Below are 21,845 nucleotides of genomic sequence, written 5' to 3' on the forward strand. Positions count from 1 at the left end.
AGATAACTCATTTCATTATTGTCTATTATATATATATAGAAGTTCTTGGTTTATGAGACAAGCGTATCTGGGCCAGGTTAGAACGCAATATCTCAGCTGGTCTATTTGAAATGAAAGTTCTCTTCAAGATGGTCGTCTTTAAACGGGATCAACTGAAAACCTATGTGGTGGTGGGCGCATTTCTAGGGCTCTGTTGCTGGGTAGCTGTTCTGCAAACGCGATATGACAGCAGGATAAAGGTAAGATCGATTATTGATTACCTCAAAGTAAATAATATTGGAGAAGCCTTCTCAGGCAACTTGGCGATATCCATGACTGTGTCTGTTTATCAACTAGCTGCATGTTCCTGGTATCAGGAATTATGCTTGCGGCCGCTCTGCGATACAGTTTATCAGTTCACATTTGTCCTATTTTCCTCGGTTCTTTTTTTACGGTAAAACCTGTCAAACGATATCGACTTCGATAGTTTAACCCAGGAGCTGTTGATACATGTCCAAGTCTGCCGTCATAAATGCCAACAACAGTGCTGTTTAAGTCGTGGTTCAACATTTCGGATATTTTCACGAGCGTACAAACCGTTCGCAAGGAGGGATGTTTTTAATGTACGTGTACGCTTACGCTTTTCAGAAAATCGAAAATGCCGACCAACAGTCTATCTTCGTTTTGCGCCTCGGTATCGTGCCAAGCTCTCCACTAACGAATACGTGTAATTTATTTATAAAGAACTGTATATTTTGTCTGAAGGCAAATGTCGGTAAATTCCGTGAAAATGTCAACAATGTTGAACGACCCCGCCCTAATTAAGAAAACCTGTCCCGAAACGCTTATGAAATGGCATGGGAAGCTTTGAAAGACGCGGTGAATTAATGATCTGAAAGGTTTTGACGTCACCAGACGTTGGCACAGTACTCAACCTTGTATTTATACCATAAATAACATCATCATTCACTAGCATTTTAAGATGTATCGTTTTAACCAATCTAAAACAGGCATTCAACTACTGCCTGGTGTAGAAAGTTCCCTGTGGTCTTCTAACATGCCATTGAAGTCGTCACTGGACCAGGTCTGCGTCGTGCCAGGACCGCTTTATAAAAGGAAAACTTGGGCAAAATCATTTTAAAATGGCCCTGCTTTCTCCTTTTTTAAAAATTTCTGGACAGGTATCTTTAGGCAAAGTCCTTCCCAGTGAACGACTCGACTGTACAGCCCAATCGCTGAATACGGCCGTTACCAAATTATTTCTGAATGACCAACTCAAAGTCTACTACGTTTCTTTACTGAATTATTTAAGCAACTTGAAGAAGAGGGAAGTGTTCGGGTGAAACGTAGTGCCGGATCCTCTGGTCAAAATGCAGCTGGTAGGTACCCGATCCAATGGTATCGGATTTTCTAAAATTAGTGATAGTATAGTCTGATTGAGATGTCCATACATTTATATCTGCCATGTACAATTTGTAGCTAATCAATTATATACTGCATTCTGGTTGAAATATCATAATGTGTCCGGTATAATGGTATCATGATGGAAGATGGGATGAAATTAGAATGATTGATATATATCTTTTTACTATAGTTTATACATCAGATACCCAGTTGTAAGGTCATAGAGGTATGACTTGCCCAGAGATATATCTCCTCCCACCCTTTTATATATTACATGTCAAAGTCAGGATTACCAACAAATGAGGCATTGATAAAAACTTTGCAACTGCCAGTCACCTTCTTCTGCGTCTGTAAGAATGACGCTATTCATCCTATTGGGGTCAACAAGCCATATTTCATTCCACTCTGACTTTACAATGCAAGGCTATAGTCAGTTACATTGTTTATGTTAATGCACTAAATCACGACTGTGTCCATGATTGTGTTCATTTCCGTCTTGAACAATCAAGGGTCACCAGTGACTTTGCCCTTTAACGCTATCATCTCCATTGAAGTGGTCTGATTATGATCTTCTTAGGACCCTTCGTGCCCTAGGTGCCATGGGGCGTTCCCCAGGGTCCTCCACTCAAGTCTGTTGGCTGCTCGCTGTCTGGCTGCCTCCCACGTTAGGCCCTTCTCTTGAAGTTCCTTTGCCATGGAACGCCGCCAGGTCTCTCTTGGTCTGCCTCTATTCCGTCTCCCCTGTGGTGTCCATGTGAGTGCTCTCCTTGGCAATGCGTTTGCAGGCATTCGGAGCACATGGCCCAACCATTGCCATCTTCGTTCCTTCACCAATTCTGATATGGGCTTCAGGTTAGCGTCTCTCAGTAGGTCTTCGTTACTGATTGTCCTTGGCCAGTAGATGCCTCGGATTCTCCTCAGGCACTTCGTTTGGAAAGTGTCCAGTTTCTTGTTGATCTTCTTGGTCATCTTCCATGATTCGCATGCATAGAGCAGTACACTCAGTACATTGCTTTTGTAGATCCTGTACTTGGTAATCCGGCTGAGCTTCTTTGCCTTCCAAATTGTCCACAACATCCCAAACGCTTGGCGGGCCTTGGTGATGCGTGCATCGACGTCGGCTTCGCTATCTCCATTCGAGGCCATCTTGCTGCCGAGGTATACGAAGTCGTTCACCTCATCGATTTGTTTGTCGTAGACAGTGATTGCGTTGTTGTTTGCTGTGTTCTGTTTCATCAACTTGGTTTTAGGTACGTTGATCTTGAGTCCAATTTTCCCAGTGATTGGGGTCAATGTATTTCCCTTCTCCTGGGAGTCATTGTGCCTGCTGGATAGAAGTGCCACGTCATCAGCAAAATCCAGGTCCTCTAGGAGTGTCATAAGGGTCCATTGGATTCCTGTTTTGTGTCCCTCTGTGGTCTCTCTCATCAGCCAGTCCATCACCAGTATGAAGAGGAGGGGTGAGAGGATGCAACCCTGTTTGACTCCTGTGTGTACTGGAAAGCTGTCTGTCATCTGGCTTCCACATACGACTTGGCACTCGAAGTCTTCATATAGCATCTGAATCACCCTGACAATCTTCTCTGGGAACCCATAATTTCTTAGTACCATCCAGAGTGTTTCTCTGTGTATACTGTCAAAGGCATTTTCGAAATCTATGAACAGTACGTACATGCTGGCATTCCACTCAACTGATTGTTCCAAGATCTGCCTCAGGACGAAGATTTGGTCAGCGCATGATTTCCCTTTCCTGAAACCGGCTTGCTCTTGGCGGAGTTTTCCCTCGACTGCTGTGGCTATCCGATTGAGGATGATGCGGCAGAATACCTTGCAGGTTAGGGGGAGCAGGGTTATTCCTCTCCAGTTTCCACAGTTTCCAAGGTCGCCCTTTTTCGGTAGCTTGATGATGATGCCCGTCTTCCATTCTTCAGGCTGCTCCTCTGTTTCCCAGATTCGTTTGAGAACTTGGTGTAGCCATATTGGGGTCTCTTTGTCATCTGCCTTCAGCATTTCAGCGCTCACTTCGTCGTGGCCTGGTGCCTTTCCGTTGTTCAATTTCTTGATCGCTGCTTTTACTTCGTCAACTGATATGGGGCCAGTGTTGATGTCCATTCTTTCACTCGCTTCTGGTATTACAGCTGGTTCTGTTGGTGGGGGTCTGTTCAGGATTTCAGCAAAGTGTTCTCTCCAACGCTCCGTCTTTTCTTTTTCGCCGGAGATGTATGAGCCATTCTTGTCCTTCACCGGGGTGTCTTGGCTTGGTCCTGTGTTTCCTCTCATTTTCTTTGTTGCCTTGTACAGTGTTGCCATGTCCTTCCTCCTGGCTGCATTCTCGGCATCTGTGGCAAGGTTGTCGAAGTATTGGCGCTTGTCTTTTCGGCAGCTCTTCTTGACTTCCTTGTCCTTCTGGAAGTACTCAGCTTTTCGGCGTTCCTGTAGACGTGGTGACTTGGTGCTCAGTAGATTCTTCTTGATAGCTTTTCTTTCGTCAATCTTGGTCCATGATGCGGCGCTGATCCACTCTTCCTTTTTGGTCTTTCGGAAGCCGAGGATTTGTTTTCCTGTTTCTTGCATGGCCTCATTGAAAGCATGAATGGACATCTCTTGTTCGTCCTGTAGTTGCTGGAATCTGTTTCTGAGGGTGATGTTGAAGGTCCTCTTGATCTCTGGGTCTTGCAAATTGTCGATGTCAAAGTGGTTCTTCCGGGTGCTTCCGTTACTTGCTTTCTTCAGCTTGAGGGACAACTTTGCTACCAGCAGGTGGTGGTCGCTCCCTACGTCTGCAAGGCGTTTGACTCTGACATCTTGCAGTGATCTCTTCCACTTGTAATGTTGTTGATGACGATGTGGTCGATCTGGCTCTGTGTCTTCCCATCGGGTGACCTCCAGGTCAGTTTATGGATCCTCTTATGTTCGAAGAGTCTTCCACCCACTGTTAGTCGATTTGCACCACAGAGGTCGCTGAGCCGGCTTCCATTATCATTCATCGTTCCCATTCCATGCTTGCCCATGTTGCTCTCGCGGCCCGCATTATCGCTGCCCAGCCTGGCGTTGAAATATCCTAGCAAGAGTAAGACGTCGTGGTTTGGGATCCTGTCGATGGTGGACTGGAGGCTGTCATAGAAGTCATCTTTATCTGCATCGTCGGCTACTTCTGTTGGTGCGTAGTTGACTAGTACTGATAGTTTGACATATCTAGAGTTGAGCCTGGCATACAAAAGTCTCTCACTCACTGGTTTCCACTCCAAGAGCGCTCGTGTAGCCTCCTTAGTCATGGCAAGCGCCACACCCCCCTGGTGAACATCATCATTCCTTCCTGACCAGATGATGGTGTCTCCTGTGGCTAGCTGTCTTTTCCCCGATCCTACCCAACGTGCTTCCTGAATTCCGAGTAGGCTTAGTTTATAGTTTTTCATTTCTCTGATTGTTTGCTTTAGTTTCCCTGTCTGGAACAAAGTTCTTACATTCCAGCTCCCAATTCTGTTTATATGCTTTGGTGACAGGAGGTCGGCTGTCGGGCTGGAGGTTTCCGGTTGGCTTTGGCCTCCATCCTTCATATGTCCAGTATTCTGGCGTCCTTCTCTCCTACCACCCTGTCTTGAGTAGTTTTTCCTGGTTTCTGATTATGATACAGGATGGCAGTTCGTCTTTAAACAGTTAAATAATGCAAACATCCTGCTCGGTTTTCCATTTTTGAATTTCCGTTTTCGGACAAGATATGTGATCAATATCTTATCTTATCGTGCAGGTGGCGCTACGTACATTCGCTGGGGCCGTACGGTTTGTCCAACTGATGCAGAATTAGTATATGCAGGTAATTATGACTGACAGTCCTACGAGACGTCTTACATATTCATGTAATAGCCTGACATGTTGGTCCCTGATGCTATTTTAGTCCCGTGTAAAATGTACATGGCTACCCACAACCCAAACATCCTGGTGCCAAGTTTTGAAACTAATTTTAACTGGCTTTCAACGTTGGGCTAACTTTGACGCCCTACATGCGCTCCATGCAGTTACCAGAAGCGATACCTTGTCCACAAAAATATTTTGGGAAAAAGACAATTCTGAATTGTGGGCAAATAGCAGCGTCACAGCACAGCCACGTTATATTCGCATATGTGATGAAACTATCACGGTCGTTGTCAGCTTTTATAGCAGTTTACCGTGTTGTTGTCAAATGAGTTGGCCTCTCCTTAAATCTTCCCTTTTTCCATCAGGTTACGGAGGGGCTGAGCACTATAACCATGAAGGTGGCTCTGCCGAGTATATCTGTGTATCCAACAAACCAGAATACGCCTCGAAGACGGCTGCAGGGGAAGACAACCGGGCATGGCTGCACGGCGTAGAACTCCAATTATCCGGCAGGAACTCTTTCAGCACTGCCAACGCTGATCCGAATGGGCTCGATGATTCCGATATCCGATGTGCAGTATGCAGGAATAGGGTTCGCTCTAGCATGGTATTTATGTAACCTCTTCCAGCGTTGTGGGTAGTGTTGATATAAATACAGAAAATACTAGCCGAAAAACCAAAACGTAAAAGCGTTTACCCTCAGTAACTATGTACATGTAGTATAAAATGTATCAGGAAAAAGGTATATTTTGCATACATAGTCATTACCTCTACGTGTCTGCTCACAGCACTGTTTTATTTCAGGCCAGTATTGATTATACGGTCTATTGTCTCCTTAAAAACCCCGCTCTCGCCTCAGCTAATATTTTCATTATTCTACTGTCATATCAATGTGTTATCAGGGCAAACCTTGATATCATCGACCCCCACGAAAAAGCTTCCATGGGATCGTTAGGCCTAAACTGACAAGGGCAATTAAACGGTAATGAATAGTCATATAAAACAAAGCCGTCAAAGGTTTAATACAGTGTATGTAACCATAGCTGACATAGCGTGTGAATCTCGATGTCCTTGAAAAATACTTGGTAAAGAAATAAAAGGAACTGGCAATAGCCTGCATGTCAATAATCACATCATTCTTGACCTGTAAGTATTCATGAAGCTGAAAAAAACAGCCCTAGCTAATAGCGTCATCTTGGAACCACCAAGGTTTTTACCTCTCATCGATTTCAAACTATATCATCACTGTTCATTGAAAGGAGTATGAAAATATGAGAATCAGATTGATATAGCGTGTAATCTCATCGTTCTTGAAAATTATCTCATAATCAAACGGAACAAACTGCCAATAGCTTGTATAGCGTGAAATCCCATTCTAGAATATTATCTAATAATCTAATGAACAAACCGCCAATAGCTTGTATAGCTTTTATTCTCGTCCTTGAACATCATCATTTTTTTAAACAGCAATAGCTTGCTAACATAGCATGTAAGTGTCGTCTTTCGTGAACATTATTAACAGATATATTGTAGTCAAATAAAGCAAATAAGCCCTAGTGGCTTGTATAGCAAGTAAACGTCGCCGTTCTTTTGTTTATTGCTGTTGACTCTTGTGGCGAATGCACGCACATTCGGAAGGCGTAGTGAGGAATCGTCTCAAAGGAGATTGTCAAACTTGATGCTTGGAGGGTGATGTGATTTCAAACCAGTCCTGACGATACAATTGTCGGGAAGGAAGTGTATCACGGTGACCAAGTGCAGACTTATCTCTTATTGCTGTAAATTAGTCAATATATTTTCACATATACCATCTGAAATGTCATCTAAACGAATACCTCCCAAGCTCTGTATTTCATTTTATTTAAATTCTAATCGATGGAAATGGAATATCTGACAAATTGTTCACATCCACTTGCCCATGGTCAAACAGCTCAAATACTTTAAGGGCTGTTGATTTGATATACTGGTATACTCTTACTGAATATAAAACTTATTTACTCACAACAGTAAGTCATTAAATATCTTTTTGACTTTTCAATTGCTAGTCTGTGCAAACAAAAGTTGGAAGAATTTTAGTCAGTTTGGAGGCCTTTAAAAGTTTTAGGAACATGAAGAGTACATGCAGTGCTGTACGACATGTACCATGCAGTTACGTGTCATGCCAAAACTGACAGTTTTTAGTAGCCTAACTTGGATCAGTGTCTGGGGTTACTTAATGGACCGGTTATCCTGATTTTAAAACAGGGAGAGTAAAAAATATGGCGTTTTCTTTAAAATTGGTGGTTTTAGTGATGTTTTTATGTACACTAGCAAAAACTCAACTCGGAGTAAGACTGACTGTTATGGTAGAGCAACATTTATCGTCATTTTATACAAGATGATATCACGAATTTCTGTTGTTCAGTTCTTTACCTAATCAATAGATATGTGATACCCTAATTCATTTGCAAGATTTGTTGACAAAGTTTCCATTTTGTGTGTTGTTTGAGAAATACTTATTCTAATCTCCGATTTAAACAAGAGTCTATCGCTAAGATTGTTATTCTGCCCATGTGCTGTTACCATGATGGTTACCTTTTTAAGTATAACCGACAATAACTAATTTCATTAGTGTCGATTATATATATAGAAGTTCTTGGTTTATGAGACAAGCGTATCTGGGCCAGGTTAGAACGCAATATCTCAGCTGGTCTATTTGAAATCAAAGTTCTCTTCAAGATGGTCGTCTTTAAACGGGATCAACTGAAAACCTATCTGGTGGTGGGCGCCTTTCTAGGCCTCTGTTGCTGGGTAGCTGTTCTGCAAACGAGATATGAAAGCAGGATAAAGGTAAGATCGATTATTGATTACTTCAAAGTAAATATATTGGAGAAGCCTTCTCAGGCAACTTGGCGATATCCATGACTGTGTCTGTTGATCAACTAGCTGCATGTTCCTGGTATCAGGAATTATGCTTGCGGCCGCACTGCGATACAGTTTATCAGTTCACATTTGTCCTATTTTCCTGGGTTCTTTTTTACGGTAAACCTGTCAAACGATAACGATTTCGTAAGTTTAACCCAGGAGCTGTTGATACATGTCCAAGTCTGCCGTCATAAATGTCAACAACAGTGCTGTTTAAGTCGTGGTTCAACATTTCGAATATTTTCACGAGCTTACAAACCGTTCGCAAGGAGGGATGTTTTTAATGTACGTGTACGCTTACGCTTTTCAGAAAATCAAAAATGCCGATCAACAGTCTATCTTCGTTTTGCGCCTCGGTATCGTGCCAAGCTCTCCACTAACGAATACGTGTAATTTATTTATAATGTACTGTATGTTTCGTCTGAAGGCAAATGTCGGTAAATTCCGTGAAAATGTCAACAATGTTGAACGACCCCGCCCTAATTAAGAAAACCAGTCCCGAAACGCTAATGAAATGGCATGGGAAGCTTTGAAAGACGCGGTATATTAATGATCCGAAAGGTTTTGACGTCACCAGACGTTGGCACAATACTCAACCTTCTTTTTATACCATAAATAACATCACCATTCACTAGCATATAAGATGTATCCTTTTAACCAATCTAAAACAGGCATTCAACCACTGTCTGGTGTAGAAAGTTCCCTGTGGGTTTTTTTACATGCCATTGAAGTCGTCACTGGACCAGGTCTGCGTCGTGCCAGGACCGCTTTAAAAAATGAAAACTTGGGCAAAATTCTTTTAAATTGGCCCTATTTTCTCCTTCTTTTAAAACATCTGGACAGGTATCTTTTGGCATTGTCCTTCCCAGTGAACGACTCGACTGTACAGCCCAATCGCTGAATACGGCCGTTACCAAATTACTTCTGAATGACCAACTCAATGTTTACTACGTTTCTTTACTGAATCATTTAAGCAACTTGAAGAAGAGGGAAGTGTTCGGGTAAAACGTAGTGCCGGATCCTCTGGTCAAAATGCAGCTGGTAGGTACCCGATCCAATGATTTCGGATTTTCTAATATTAGTGATAGTATAGTCTGATTGAGATGTCCATACATTTATATCTTCCATGTACAATTTGTAGCTAATCAATTATATACTGCATTCTGGTTAAAATATCATAATGTGTCCGGTATAATGGATGATAGAAGATGGGAAGAAATTAGAATGATTGTTATATTTTGTTACTATGGTTTATACACCAGATACCCAGTTGTAACGTCATGGAGGTATGACTTGCCCAGAGATATATCTCCTCCCACCCTTTTACATGTCAAAGTCAGGATTACCAACAAATGAGGCATTGATAAAAACTTTAGTTTCCGCATCGCTTACGATAACGATTACGATTACGATTTCAAAGTCGTAATCGTAATACTCTCAAAACCGGCATGAACCAGAAATTTTGTTACAACTCCCAGTCACCTTTTTCTGCGTCTGTAAGAATGACGCTATTCATCCTATTGGGGTCAACAAGCCATATTTCATTCCACTCTGACTTAACAATGCAAGGCTATAGTCAGTTACATTGTTATGTTAATGCACTAAATCACGACTGTGTCCATGATTGCGTTCATTTCCGTCTTGAACAATCAAGGGTCGCCAGTGACTTTGCCCTATAACCCTTGCCTATAATCTCCATTGAAGTGGTCTGATTATGATACAGGATGGCAATTCGTCTTTAAACACTTAATATTGCAAACATCCTGATCGGTTTTCCATTTCTGAATTTCCGTTTTCGGGCAAGATATGTAATCAATATCTTATCTTATCGTGCAGGTGGCGCTACGTACATTCGCTGGGGTCGTACGGTTTGTCCAGCTGATGCAGAATTAGTATATGCAGGTAATTATGACTGACAGTCCTACGAGACGTCTCACATATTCATGTAATAGTCTGACATGTTGGTCCCTGATGCTATTTTAGTCCCGCGTAAAATGTACATGGCTGCCCACAACCCAAACATCCTGGTGCCAAGTTTTGAAACTAATTTTAACTGGCTTTCAACGTTGGGCTAACTTTGACGCCCTTCATGCGCTCCATGCAGTCACAAGAAGGGATACCTTGTCCACAAAAATATTTTGGGAAAAAGACAATTCTGAATTGTGGGCAAATAGCGGCGTCACAGCACAGCCACGTTATATTCGCATTTGGGGCTGAAATTGTCACGGTCGTTGTCAGCTTTTATAAAAGTTTACCGTGTTGTTGTGAAATGAGTTGGCCTCTCCTTCAATCTTTCCTTTTCCCACCAGGTTACGGAGGGGCTCAGCACTATACACATGTAGGTGGCTCTGCTGAGTATATCTGTGTATCCGACAAACCAGAATACGCCTCGAAGACGTCTGCAAAGGAAGAGGACCGGGCATGGCTGTACGGTGTAGAACTCCAATTACCCGGCACGATCTTATTTAGCACTGCCAACGCTGATCCGAATGGGCTATATAATTCCGATATCCGATGTGCAGTATGCAGGAATAGGGTTCGCTCTAGCATGGTATGTATATAACCTCTTCCAGCGTTGTGGGTAGTATTAATATAAAGACAGAAATACTAGCAGTAAAAGCAAAACGTAAAAGCGTTTACTCGTAGTAACTATGTAGTAAATGTATCAGGAAAAAGGTATATTTTGCATACATAGTCATTACCTCTCCGTGTCTGCTCACAGCACTGTTTTATTTCAGGCCAGTTTTTATTATACAGCGATACGAGCCAGGTCACGAAATCACGACCTTCCGATCACGTTGCGATTACGGACGCTTTTCGACTGTACCACCAAGCTCCTAAAACATGATATTGTATGAACAGCCTATGTTTCACCAAGGATCTCAGAGCGTGCCGCTGAAATATCACTAGTGACACTAGAAATTGCTCTCAACGTAAATATCCCAAGACAATCGTCCCCTCCGGCCTTGGCTATGAAGTAAAGTTTTCTCCTTTTTCTGCTCCTCTTTTAGGTGATGATTCCAGGAACGAAGTCATGCCCAAGTAACTGGCAGAAGGAGTACTGGGGCTACCTGATGACGGGACATTACATACACAAGGCTTCCTACAGCTACGCATGCGTGGATGACGCACCAGAAGCTGGGGGTGAAAATGGCGCCAGACATGATGGCGGAGGACTGATGTACCACGCACAGGGTTTCTGTGGCTCTCTGCCATGCCCTCCGTACGTCCAAGGCTTCGAGATGACATGTGTTGTTTGCACAAAATAGAGAATTCCAATCGTTCAATCGGCTTGAGACGACACCACCATTTGCTTTTAAAACGTTTTCTATTAACGACGAAATTCGTGCTCCTCGAATTATAGGTTTAAGTTGAGGACGGAGCTTTTGATATGTCTTTCTGATTGGATCGAGCTATTCAGAAACAGAAATTATAGTAGGTCACCACCTCCTAGATTTTAAGTAAAATATGCCTAAATGTGAAAATCCAGCATCCAGAAAATTCCTGCTAGTTTCAATACAAAACGCATAAACTGCCACCTGTTATGAACATGATACACTCATTATATGTTGCACTCTTGCAGTCAGTTGCAATCAATGAATCGAGTTGCAGTTCACATTTCTGTCATTATTGCAAGACAAAGCCATCACACGTTAAGCGATTCATTATCGCAGCTACAGTATTCATTAATGGGTTACAACGAATCGCAAGTGTTTAAATGAGAATAGAAACAAGAAATCCCCGTGTCTCTCGCTAATCAGCAAATACATAAAGTAGTTGCAATGAATCGCAAATAGAACGCTGACTGAGCGATAGGTTGCAACTCTACTTACTTAGGTGTATCTCATTAGATCAAGTGATTTGAAATGATTTTAATAATTTAGGAAACAGTACAAGGCAAATATTACGTTTTTGCCAAATACCACACAGTTTAGAGAATTCAGACCTAGCCGAATGCACGGTCTGTTGTCTCCTTAAAAACCCCGCTCTCGCCTCAGCTAATATTTTCATTATTCTACTGTCATATCAATGTGTTATCAGGGCAAATCTTGATATCATCGACCCCCACGAAAAAGCTTCCATGGGATCGTTAGGCCTAAACCGACAAGGGCAATTAAACGGTAATGAATAGTCATATAAAACAAAGCCGGCAAAGGTTTAATAAAGTGTATGTAACCATAGCTGACATAGCGTGTAAATCTCGATGTCCTTGAAAAATACTTGGTAGAGAAATAAAAGGAACTGGCAATAGCCTGCATGTCAATAATCATATCATTCTTGACCTGTAAGTATTCATGAAGCAGAAAAAAACAGCCCTGGCTAATAGCGTCATCTTTGGACCACCAAGGTTTTAACCTCTCATCGATTTTAAACTATATTCACACTGTTGATTTAAAGGAGTATAAAAATATGAGAATCAGATTGATATAGCGAGTAATCTTGTTGTTTTTGATCATCACCTAAATCAAACGGAACTGACAAACCGCCAATAGCTTGAATAACGTGTAATCTCATCGTTCTTGAACATTATCTAATATAAACCTAATGCGTAACTGCCAATAGCTTGTATAGCGTGTATCTCATCGTTCTTGATCATGATCTAATAATCTAATGAAACAAACCGCCAATAGCTTGTATAGCGTGTAATCTCATCGTTCTTGATCATGATCTAATAATCTAATGCAACAAACCGCCAGTAGCTTGTATAGCGTGTAATCTCTAGCGTGTAATCTCATCGTTCTTGAACACTATCTAACAATCGAATGAAACAAACCGCCAATAGCTTGTATAGCGTGTAATTTCATCGTTCTTGGACATCATCAAGTAATCTAATGCAACAAACCGCCAACAGCTTGTATAGCGTATAATCTCATCGTTCTTGAACATTATCTAATGATTGAACGAAACAAACTGACAATAGCTTGTAGCGCGTGTAATCTTATTCCAAAACATTATCTAATAATCTAGCTTGTATAGCTTTTATTCTCATCTTTGAACATCATCATTTCTTTTTAACTGTAATATCTTGCGAATATAGCATGTAAGTGTCGTCCTTCGTGAACATTATTAACAGTGATACTGTTGTAATCAAATAAAGCAAATAAGCCCTGGCTTGTATAGCAAGTAAACGTCGCCGTTCTTTTGTTTATTGCTGTTGACTCTTGTGCCGAATGCACGCACATTCGGAAGGCGTAGATGAGGAATCGTCTCAAAGGAGATTGTCAACCTTGATGCTTGGAGGGTGATGTCATTTCAAACCAGTCCTGACGATACAATTGTCGGGAAGGAAGTGTATCACGGTGATCATGTGCAGGCATATCTCCACTTGCTGTAAATTAGTCAAGATATTTTCACATATACCATCTGAAATGTCATCTATAAAACGAATTCCTCCCAAGCTCTGTATTCCATTTTATTTAAATTCCAATCGATGGAAGTGGAATATCTGACAAACTTGTTCACATCCACTTGCCCATGGTCAAACAGCTCAAATACTTTAAGGGCTGTTGATTTGATATACTGGTATACTCTTACTGAATATAAAACTTATTTACTCACAACAGTAAGTCATTAAATATCTTTTTGACTTTTCAATTGCTAGTCTGTGCAAACAAAAGTTGGAAGAATTTTAGTCAGTTTGGAGGCCTTTAAAAGTTTTAGGAACATGAAGAGTACATGCAGTGCTGTACGACATGCACCATGCAGTTACGTGTCATGCCAAACTGAGAGTTCTTAGTAGCCTAACTTGGATCAGTGTCTGGGGTTACGTAATGGACCGGGTATCCTGATCTTAAAACAGGGAGAGTAAAAAATATGGCGTCTTCTTTAAAATTGGTGGTTTTAGTGATGTTTTTATGTACACTAGCAAAAACTCAACTCGGAGTAAGACTTACTGTTATGGTAGAGCAACATTTATCGTCATTTTATACAAGATGATATCACGAATTTCTGTTTTTCAGTTCTTTACCTAATCAATAGATATGTGATGCCCTAATTCATTTGCAATATTTGTTGACAAAGTTTCCATTTTGTGTGTTGTTTGAGAAATACTTATTCTAATCTCCGATTTAAAAACAGTCTGACGCTAAGATTGTTATTCTGCCCATGTGCTGTTACCATGATGGTTACCTTTTTAAGTATAACCGACAATAACTAATTTCATTAGTGTCGATTTTATATATAGAAGTTCTTGGTTCATGAGACAAGCGTATCTGGGCCAGGTTAGAACGCAATATCTCAGCTGGTCTATTTGAAATCAAAGTTCTCTTCAAGATGGTCGTCTTTAAACGGGATCAACTGAAAACCTATGTGGTGGTGGTCGCCTTTCTAGGCCTCTGTTGCTGGGTAGCTGTTCTGCAAACGAGATATGAAAGCAGGATAAAGGTAAGATCGATTATTGATTACTTCAAAGTAAATATATTGGAGAAGCCTTCTCAGGCAACTTCGGGAAATCCATGACTGTGTCTGTTGATCAACAAGCTGCATGTTCCCGGTATCAGGAATTATGCTTGCGGCCGCACTGCGATACAGTTTATAAGATTGTCCTGGGTTCTTTTCCATTGTAAAACCTGTCAAACGATAACGATTTCGTTAGTTTAACCCAGGAGCTGTTGATGCATGCCCAAGTCTGCCGTGATTAATGCCAACAACAGTGCTGATTAAGGCGTGGTTCAACATTTCGGATATTTTCACGAGCGTACAAACCGTTCGCAAGGAGGGATGTTTTTAATGTACGTGTACGCGTACGCTTTTCAAAAAATTAAAAATGCCGATCAACGGTCTATCTTCGTTTTGCGCCTCGGTATCGTGCCAAGCTCTCCACTAACGAATACGTGTAATTTATTTATAATGTGCTGTATGTTTCGTCTGAAGGCAAATGTCGGTAAATTCCGTGAAAATGTCAACAATGTTGAACGACCCCGCCCTAATTAAAAAAACCTGTCCCGAAACGCTTATGAAATGGCATGGGAAGCTTTGAAAGACGCGGTATATTAATGATCCGAAAGGTTTTTGCGTCACCAGACGTTGGCACAGTACGCAACCTTCGTTTTATACCATAAATAACATCACCATTCACTAGCATACAAGTTGTATCGTTTTAACCAATCTAAAACAGGCATTCAACCACTGCCTGGTGTAGAAGGTTCCCTGTGGGTTTTTTTACATGCCATTGAAGTCGTCACTGGGCCAGGTCTGCTTCGTGCCAGGACCGCTTTAAATGAAAACTTGGGCAAAATTATTTTAAATTGGCCCTGTTTTCTCCTTCTTTTAAAACATCGGGACAGGCATCTTTAGGCAAAGTCCTTCCCAGTGAATGACTCGACTGTACGGCCCAATCGCTGAATACGGACATTACCAAATTACTTTTGAATGATCAACTCAAAGTCTACTACGTTTCTTTACTGAATCATTTAAGCAATTTGAAGAAGAGGGAAGTGTTCGGGTGAAACGTAGTGCCGGATCCTCTGGTCAAAATGCAGCTGGTAGGTACCCGATCCAATGATTTCGGATATTTAATAACTAGTGATAGCATAGTCTGATTGAGATGTCCATACATTTATATCTTCCATGTACAATTTGTAGCTAATCAATTATATACTGCATTCTGGTTAAAATATCATAATGTGTCCGGTATAATGGATGATAGAAGATGGGAAGAAATTAGAATGATGTTATATTTTGTTACTATGGTTTATACACCAGATACCCAGTTGTAAGGTCATGGAGGTTGCCGAGAGATATATCTCCTCCCACCCTTTTACATGTCAAAGTCAGGATTACCAACAAATGAGGCATTGATAAAAACTTTTTAGTTTCCGCATCGCTTACGATAACGATTACGATTACGATTTCAAAGTCGTAATCGTAATACTCTCAAAACCGGCATGAACCAAAAATTTTGTTACAACTGCCAGTCACCTTTTTCTGCGTCTGTAAGAATGACGCTATTCATCCTATTTAGGCCATGGGACGAGTGTGAAAAATGTGAAGTTCCGTTTGACAAATTATCGGGCAAATTGAAAACAGTCGTTTTTGGGTAATATGGGGGTGCTGATTTCAAAAATCAATTTTTCTCCCGCGTAAAGTTGCACATTCAGTCAGAAATGAGACCCTTAATAGGGCCTAATGGTCCCAAATTAGGGGTCAAAAAGTTGATGTCATCGAAACATGTCAACATGGCTATCAAAATGAAGGTCTATGGGGGTACTTTAACATTGCATAGTTTTTGGCCCGACTAACGAACCGTGGGACCCCCCAGGGAGGGTAAAAAAGGGCAAAAGTGGTAACTTTGACCGCCTCCCATGAGCTTCATGGGCACCGCATGTGGATAAAAACTGTTTATTCGACAGTACTCACATAGACCTTTTCATAGATACCCATGACCACACCCTTGGACAAAAGGTTTTCGAGATCTTAAATTTGGAGCCAAAAAAGGGGTCAAAATTACTATCTCGGCAACCCTTACCCCGAGAGTGTTATCATGGGTATCATTTTGAAGGTCTATACGATTACTGTCAAATAAAACAGTTTTTATCCATTTATAGTCCCTATGAAGATCGTGGGACAGGGTCAAAGTTACCACTTTTGCCCTTTTTTACCCTCCCTGGGGGGTCCCACGGTTCGTTAGTCGGGCCAAAAACTATGCAATGTTAAAGTACCCCCATAGACCTTCATTTTGATAGCCATGTTGACATGTTTCGATGACATCAACTTTTTGACCCCTAATTTGGGACCATTAGGCCCTATTAAGGGTCTCATTTCTGACTGAATGTGCAACTTTACGCGGGAGAAAAATTGATTTTTGAAATCAGCACCCCCATATTACCCAAAAACGACTGTTTTCAATTTGCCCGCTAATTTGTCAAACGGAATCCTTTTTCTAGACACATTTTTGCCACTCGTCCCATGGCCTAATTGGGGTCAACAAGCCATATTTCATTCCACTCTGACTTTACAATGCAAGGCTATAGTCAGTAACATTGTTATGTTAATGCACTAAATCACGACTGTGTCCATGATTGTGTTCATATCAAGGGTCGCCAGTGACTTTGCCCTGTAACTCTTGCCTATAATCTCCATTGAAGTGGTCTGATTATGATACAGGATGGCAATTCGTCTTTAAACACTTAATATTGCAAACATCCTGCTCGGTTTTCCATTTTTGAATTTCCGTTTTCGGACGAGATATGTAATCAATATATTATCTTATCGTGCAGGTGGCGCTACGTACATTCGATGGGGTCGTACGGTTTGTCCAGCTGATGCAGAATTAGTATATGCAGGTAACTATGACTGACATGTTCATGTAATAGTCTGACATGTTGGTCCCTGATGCTAATTTAGTCCTACCCACAACCCAAACAACCTGCGCTCAAAGCAGTCACTAGAAGCGATACCTTGTCCACAAAATTGGGAAAAAGACAATTCTGAATTGTGGGCGAATAGCAGCGTCACAGCACAGCCACGTTATATTTGCATTTGGGGCTGAAACTGTTACAGTCGTTGTCAGCTTTTATAATAGTTTACCGTGTTGTCGTCAAATGAGTTGGCTTGTCTTTAAATCTTTCCTTTTCCCACCAGGTTACGGAGGAGCTGAGCACTATAGCCATGTAGGTGGCTCTGCCGAGTATATCTGTGTATCCGACAAACCAGAATACGCCTCAAAGACGGCTGCAGGGGAAGACGACCGGGCATGGCTGTACGGTGTCGAACTCGAAGTAGCCGGTATGAACTTCTTTAGCACTGCCAACGCTGATCCGAATGGCCTCTACAATTCCAATGTCCGATGTGCAGTATGCAGGAGTAGAGTTTGCACCAGCATGGTATTTATATAACCTCTTCCAGCGTTGTGGGTAGTGTTGATATAAATACAGAAAATACTAGCCGTAAAACCAAAACGTAAAAGCGTTTACTCGTAGTAACTATTTAGTAAATGTATCAGGAAAAAGGTATATTTTGCATACATAGTCATTACCTCTCCGTGTCTGCTCACAGCACTGTTTTATTTCAGGCCCGTTTTGATTATACATTTTGAGAGATACGAGCCAGGTCACGAAATCACGACCTTCCGATCACATTGCGATTACGGACGCTTTTCGACGGTGCCACCAAGCTCCTAAAACATGATATTGTATGAACAGCCTATGTTTCACCAAGGATCTCAGGGCGTGTCGCTGAAATATCACTAGTGACACTAGAAATTGCTCTCAACGTGAATATCCCAAGACAATCGTCCCCTCCGGCCTTGGCTATGAAGTAAAGCTTTCTCCTTTTTCTGCGGCTACTCTTTCAGGTGATGATTCCAGGAACGAAGTCATGCCCAGGTAACTGGCAGCAGGAGTACTGGGGCTACCTGATGACGGGACATTACAAACACAAGGCTTCCTACAGCTACGCGTGCGTGGATGATGCACCAGAAGCTGGGGGTGAAAATGGCGCCAGAAATGATGACGGAGGACTGATGTACCACGCACAGGGTTCGTGTGGCTCTCTGCCATGCCCTCCGTACGTCCAAGGCTTCGAGATGACATGTGTTGTTTGCACAAAATAGAGAATTCCAATCGTTCAATCGGCCTGAGACGACACCACCATTTGCCTTTAACACGTTTTCTATTAAAGACGAAATTCGCGCTCCTCGAATTATAGGTTTAAGTTGAGGACGGAGCTTTTGATATGTCTTTCTGCTTGGTTCGAGCTATTCAGAAACGGAAATTAAACGCCACGACTCCAGGTATTTTGCCATTTTCTGCTGTAAGACGATTTCAAAAGTGCACCTGACAATTTATACAATACAGAAAACCCCATGCAATTTGCTCCATCCATTTTGAAGAAGCCATGTATGTGTTTGACAACTACATTACCTAATCAGACTAGCAACTGGCTTGTTAGAGCTAGGCGGCGGGTTCACCAAAAGTTGTGATGTAGATCAGGCTATTGCCCTACTTGGGAAGACAAATATCAATTATTGCTCTTAAAATTGATACATGAAGTATATTTTTCATTGACCTTTTTCAATGTTCAGTTATGATAGCATACTGTTGCCCATGATAAATGAGTTTATTGTAGTCCAAAAAATAAATTAATCTAAATTTTTAATTTTTGGTAAAACCGGTTATATTTATTTGAGAAGCCAAATCTCACATCTAGAAGTGTTGATAATGTAAAAATCCATCATCCAAATAGAAAGAAAAGGAGGTCACCACCTTCTAGATTTTTAAATAAAATATGCCTAAATGTGAAAATCCAAATAAATGATTTGAATAATTGATGATTTCGATTTTGCCCAATACCACGCAGTTTAGAGAATTCAGACCTAGCCGAATGCACGGTCTATTTGTCTCCTTAAAAACCCCGCTCTCGCCTCAGCTAATATTTTCATTATTCTACTGTCACATCAAAGTGTTATCAGGGCAAACCTTGATATCATCGACCCCCACAAAAAAGCTTCCATGGGATCGTTAGGCCTAAACCGACAAGGGCAATTAAACGGTAATGAATAGTCATATAAAACAAAGCCGGCAAAGGTTTAATAAAGTGTATGTAACCATAGCTGACATAGCGTGTGAATCTCGATGTCCTTGAAAAATACATGTACTAGGTAAATAAATAAAAGGAACTGGCAATAGCCTGCATGTCAATAATCACTTCATTCTTGACCTGTAAGTATTCATGAAGCAGAAAAAAACAGCCCTAGCTAATAGCGTCATCTTGGAACCACCAAGGTTTTTACCTGTCATCGATTTCAAACTATATTATCACTGTTCATTGAAAAGGAGTGTGAAAATATGAGAATCAGATTGATATAGCGTGTAATCTCATCGTTCATGAAAATTATCTCATAATCAAACGGAACAAACTGCCAATAGCTTGTACATGTATAGCGTGAAATCTCATTCTAGAATATTATCTAATAATCTAATGAACCAACCGCCAATAGCTTGTATAGCTTTTATTCTCGTCCTTGAACATCATCATTTTTCTAAACTGCAATAGCTTGCTAATATAGCATGTAAGTGTCGTCTTTCGTGAACATTATTAACAGATATATTGTAGTCAAATAAAGCAAATAAGCCCTAGTGGCTTGTATAGCAAGTAAACGTCGCCGTTCTTTTGTTTATTGGTGTTGACTCTTGTGCCGAATGCGCGCACATTCGGAAGGCGTAGATGAGGAATCGTCTCAAAGGAGAATGTCAAACTTGATGCTTGGAGGGTGATGTGATTTCAAACCAGTCCTGACGATACAATTGTCGGGAAGGAAGTGTATCACGGTGACCAAGTGCAGACTTATCTCTTATTGCTGTAAATTAGTCAAGATATTTTCACATATACCATCTGAAATGTCATCTAAACGAATACCTCCCAAGCTCTGTATTTCATTTTATTTGAATTCCAATCGATGGAAATTGAATATCTGACAAATTGTTCACATCCACTTGCCCATGGTCAAACAGCTCAAATACTTTAAGGGGTGTTGATTTGATATACTGGTATACTCTTACTGAATATAAAACTTATTTACTCACAACAGTAAGTCATTAAATATCTTTTTGACTTTTCAATTGCTAGTCTGTGCAAACAAAAGTTGGAAGAATTTTAGTCAGTTTGGAGTCCTTTAAAAGTTTTAGGAACATGAAGAGTACATGCAGTGCTGTACGACATGCACCATGCAGTTACGTGTCATGCCAAATGCCGATATGTGATGCCCTAATTCATTTGCAAGATTTGTTGACAAAGTTTCCATTTTGTGTGTTGTTTGAGAAATACTCATTCTAATCTCCGATTTAAACAGCAGTCTATCGCTAAGATTGTTATTCTGCCCATGTGCTGTTACAATGATGCTTACCTGTTTAAGTGTAACTGAAGATAACTCATTTCATTATTGTCTATTATATATATAGAAGTTCTTGGTTTATGAGACAAGCGTATCTGGGTTAGATTGCGATATCTCAGATGGTCTATTTGAAATGAAAGTTCTCTTCAAGATGGTCGTCTTTAAACGAGATCAACTGAAAACCTATGTGGTGGTGGGCGCCTTTCTAGGGCTCTGTTGCTGGGTAGCTGTTCTGCAAACGAGATATGAAAGCAGGATAAAGGTAAGATCGATTATTGATATCTTCAAAGTAAATATATTGGAGAAGCCTTCTCAGGCAACTTCGGGAAATCCATGACTGTGTCTGTTGATCAACAAGCTGCATGTTCCCGGTATCAGGAATTATGCTTGCGGCCGCACTGCGATACAGTTTATAAGATTTTCCTGGGTTCTTTTCTATTGTAAAACCTGTCAAACGATAACGATTTCGTTAGTTTAACCCATGAGCTGTTGATACATGTCCAAGTCTGCCGTGATTAATGCCAACAACAGTGCTGATTAAGGCGTGGTTCAACATTTCGGATATTTTGACGAGCGTACAAACCGTTCGCAAGGAGGGATGTTTTTAATGTACGTGTACGCGTACGCTTTTCAGAAAATCAAAAATGCCGATCAACGGTCTATCTTCGTTTTGCGCCTCGGTATCGTGCCAAGCTCTCCACTAACGAATACGTGTAATTTATTTATAATGTGCTGTATGTTTCGTCTGAAGGCAAATATCGGTAAATTCCGTGAAAATGTCAACAATGTTGAACGACCCCGCCCTAATTGAGAAAACCTGTCCCGAAACGCTTATGAAATGGCATGGGAAGCTTTGAAAGACGCGGTATAT

The 21,845-nt window shown here is 41.1% G+C and overlaps 2 protein-coding genes across 2 annotated transcripts; both read left to right on the forward strand.

The window, feature by feature from the left end:
• The first annotated feature begins 128 nt into the window (after positions 1–128).
• On the forward strand, positions 129–19,360 carry LOC135486815 (uncharacterized). The gene is made up of 5 exons (XM_064769915.1): positions 129–239; positions 1,292–1,358; positions 5,132–5,197; positions 5,604–5,845; positions 18,437–19,360. The coding sequence occupies exons 1-5, from the start codon at positions 129–131 to the stop codon at positions 18,692–18,694; spliced, it is 744 nt and encodes a 247-aa protein (XP_064625985.1). The 3' UTR covers positions 18,695–19,360.
• Positions 7,951–13,265, forward strand: LOC135486493 (uncharacterized). Its single transcript, XM_064769305.1, has 5 exons — positions 7,951–8,067; positions 9,117–9,183; positions 9,979–10,044; positions 10,452–10,693; positions 11,154–13,265. Exons 1-5 carry the CDS (start codon positions 7,957–7,959, stop codon positions 11,409–11,411), a joined length of 744 nt encoding a protein of 247 aa, XP_064625375.1. The 5' UTR covers positions 7,951–7,956; the 3' UTR covers positions 11,412–13,265.
• Positions 19,361–21,845: the final 2,485 nt, after the last annotated feature.

The sequence above is a fragment of the Lineus longissimus genome, chromosome 4 (genome assembly GCF_910592395.1).
Source record: "Lineus longissimus chromosome 4, tnLinLong1.2, whole genome shotgun sequence".
NCBI classification, from domain to species: Eukaryota; Metazoa; Nemertea; class Pilidiophora; order Heteronemertea; family Lineidae; genus Lineus; species Lineus longissimus.

Bases quoted from the DNA above. Each gene is read 5' to 3' on its own strand.
- LOC135486815 (XM_064769915.1), top strand. From the start codon at position 129: ATGGTCGTCTTTAAACGGGATCAACTGAAAACCTATGTGGTGGTGGGC. The intron at 1,359-5,131 runs GTAGGTACCCGA...CTTATCGTGCAG, and splicing joins CTCTGGTCAAAATGCAGCTG to GTGGCGCTACGTACATTCGC. The intron at 5,198-5,603 runs GTAATTATGACT...TTTTTCCATCAG, and splicing joins TGCAGAATTAGTATATGCAG to GTTACGGAGGGGCTGAGCAC.
- LOC135486493 (XM_064769305.1), top strand. From the start codon at position 7,957: ATGGTCGTCTTTAAACGGGATCAACTGAAAACCTATCTGGTGGTGGGC. The intron at 10,045-10,451 runs GTAATTATGACT...TTTTCCCACCAG, and splicing joins TGCAGAATTAGTATATGCAG to GTTACGGAGGGGCTCAGCAC. The intron at 10,694-11,153 runs GTATGTATATAA...CTCCTCTTTTAG, and splicing joins ATAGGGTTCGCTCTAGCATG to GTGATGATTCCAGGAACGAA.